The sequence below is a fragment of the Nicotiana sylvestris genome, chromosome 1 (assembly GCF_000393655.2).
Source record: "Nicotiana sylvestris chromosome 1, ASM39365v2, whole genome shotgun sequence".
NCBI classification, from domain to species: Eukaryota; Viridiplantae; Streptophyta; class Magnoliopsida; order Solanales; family Solanaceae; genus Nicotiana; species Nicotiana sylvestris.
The window spans coordinates 127,371,025-127,372,119 of NC_091057.1; the positions used below are offsets into that span (position 1 = coordinate 127,371,025).

A 1,095-nucleotide genomic window follows, 5' to 3' on the forward strand; every position below is an offset into this window, starting at 1 on the left:
AATAATATGATACTAATTAAGTGCTTTCAATTAAAAATAAATTAATGAAGCAATACCTTTCCAAGACGATGGAGGCCGCGTTCGGCAAGAAGGGAAACAAGAACAATGACGAAACAGACGACGGCGACCACCCATGTTGGTGTATACTCCAGCTCCTGTGACTTTTCTTCCGCCATTTTTATTACTAATATAATTACTAAAGCTTAATTAACAATGCACGCATCCCCGCTTGATCTGCAAATTCCTGAACCATTCATTGTATATATAAAGGAAAAATAAAGGCAAAGCATAAGTGCGAGAGGGGGAAAAGTAAGGGTGCGCAAGCAAAGAACAAATTAATGTTTTACTTAGCGCTATACTATGTGTGTGAAAGTTTTCCAATTAAAAAAAGACTTAGTATTTGATTAATTAATTAAGTTTCTTTGAAAAATTAAAGAGAAAAGTCTCATCAGAAATATATTTTTATGTTAATTAAATATTTTGGAACGCTAGCTCTCAAATAACTTCTACTAGAAACTAAAGGTGTGTAAAACATGTGTTTGCTTTGAACCAGATCTTTCTAAGAAATTCTTGCTTCTCAAGAAAAAAGAAATTCAAAAGTAATATTCTCAGAACTTTGTTTTGCTTAAAACAAATGGCCTAAGATACTACTCCCGTCATCTCATTTTTGGAGCTTTGGGATACTATACCTTGTAAAGGCATATTATAGAAAGACTGACATCTTCGGATTGAAACATTCTCAAGATTTGGCATCACAAAATTCTTGTCGATGGGTTCCCTCATAGGTGTCAAATTTGACCCATAATTGTGTAACCCGCCCAACCCGCCCAAATTTTAACGATGTTTTCTTTCATAAAATTTCTTTTAGGTAAATAATTGCACTATATATTAAAATCATACAACTTGTAATTTCTTAGGCATCTTTAAACTTTTGTGAAATTGATTTGGAGAATTCTTTATAGATTAATGCATGATTCATGAAGATATGAAGAAAAAAACATATACATTCTGCAAGCTAGCCGATATATTTATGTAAGGTAATAATTATAATATTGGTTTTTACTAAATTATTATTCACTAGTTTACATTTTTTTA

At 31.5% G+C, this 1,095-nt stretch overlaps 1 protein-coding gene across 2 annotated transcripts in view; it reads right to left on the reverse strand.

The window, feature by feature from the left end:
• The window catches only part of LOC104245604 (MLO-like protein 13), a 15,493-nt gene extending 15,257 nt beyond the window's left edge, over positions 1-236 (reverse strand). The window contains exon 1 of one of the 2 annotated variants that reach the window (XM_070167726.1): positions 57-236. In XM_070167726.1, the coding sequence (XP_070023827.1) occupies positions 57-176 (120 nt within the window). In that variant the 5' untranslated portion in view covers positions 177-236. The remainder of the gene's footprint in view (positions 1-56) is intronic. The other variant, XM_070167722.1, reaches the window with a different exon arrangement.
• Positions 237-1,095: the final 859 nt, after the last annotated feature.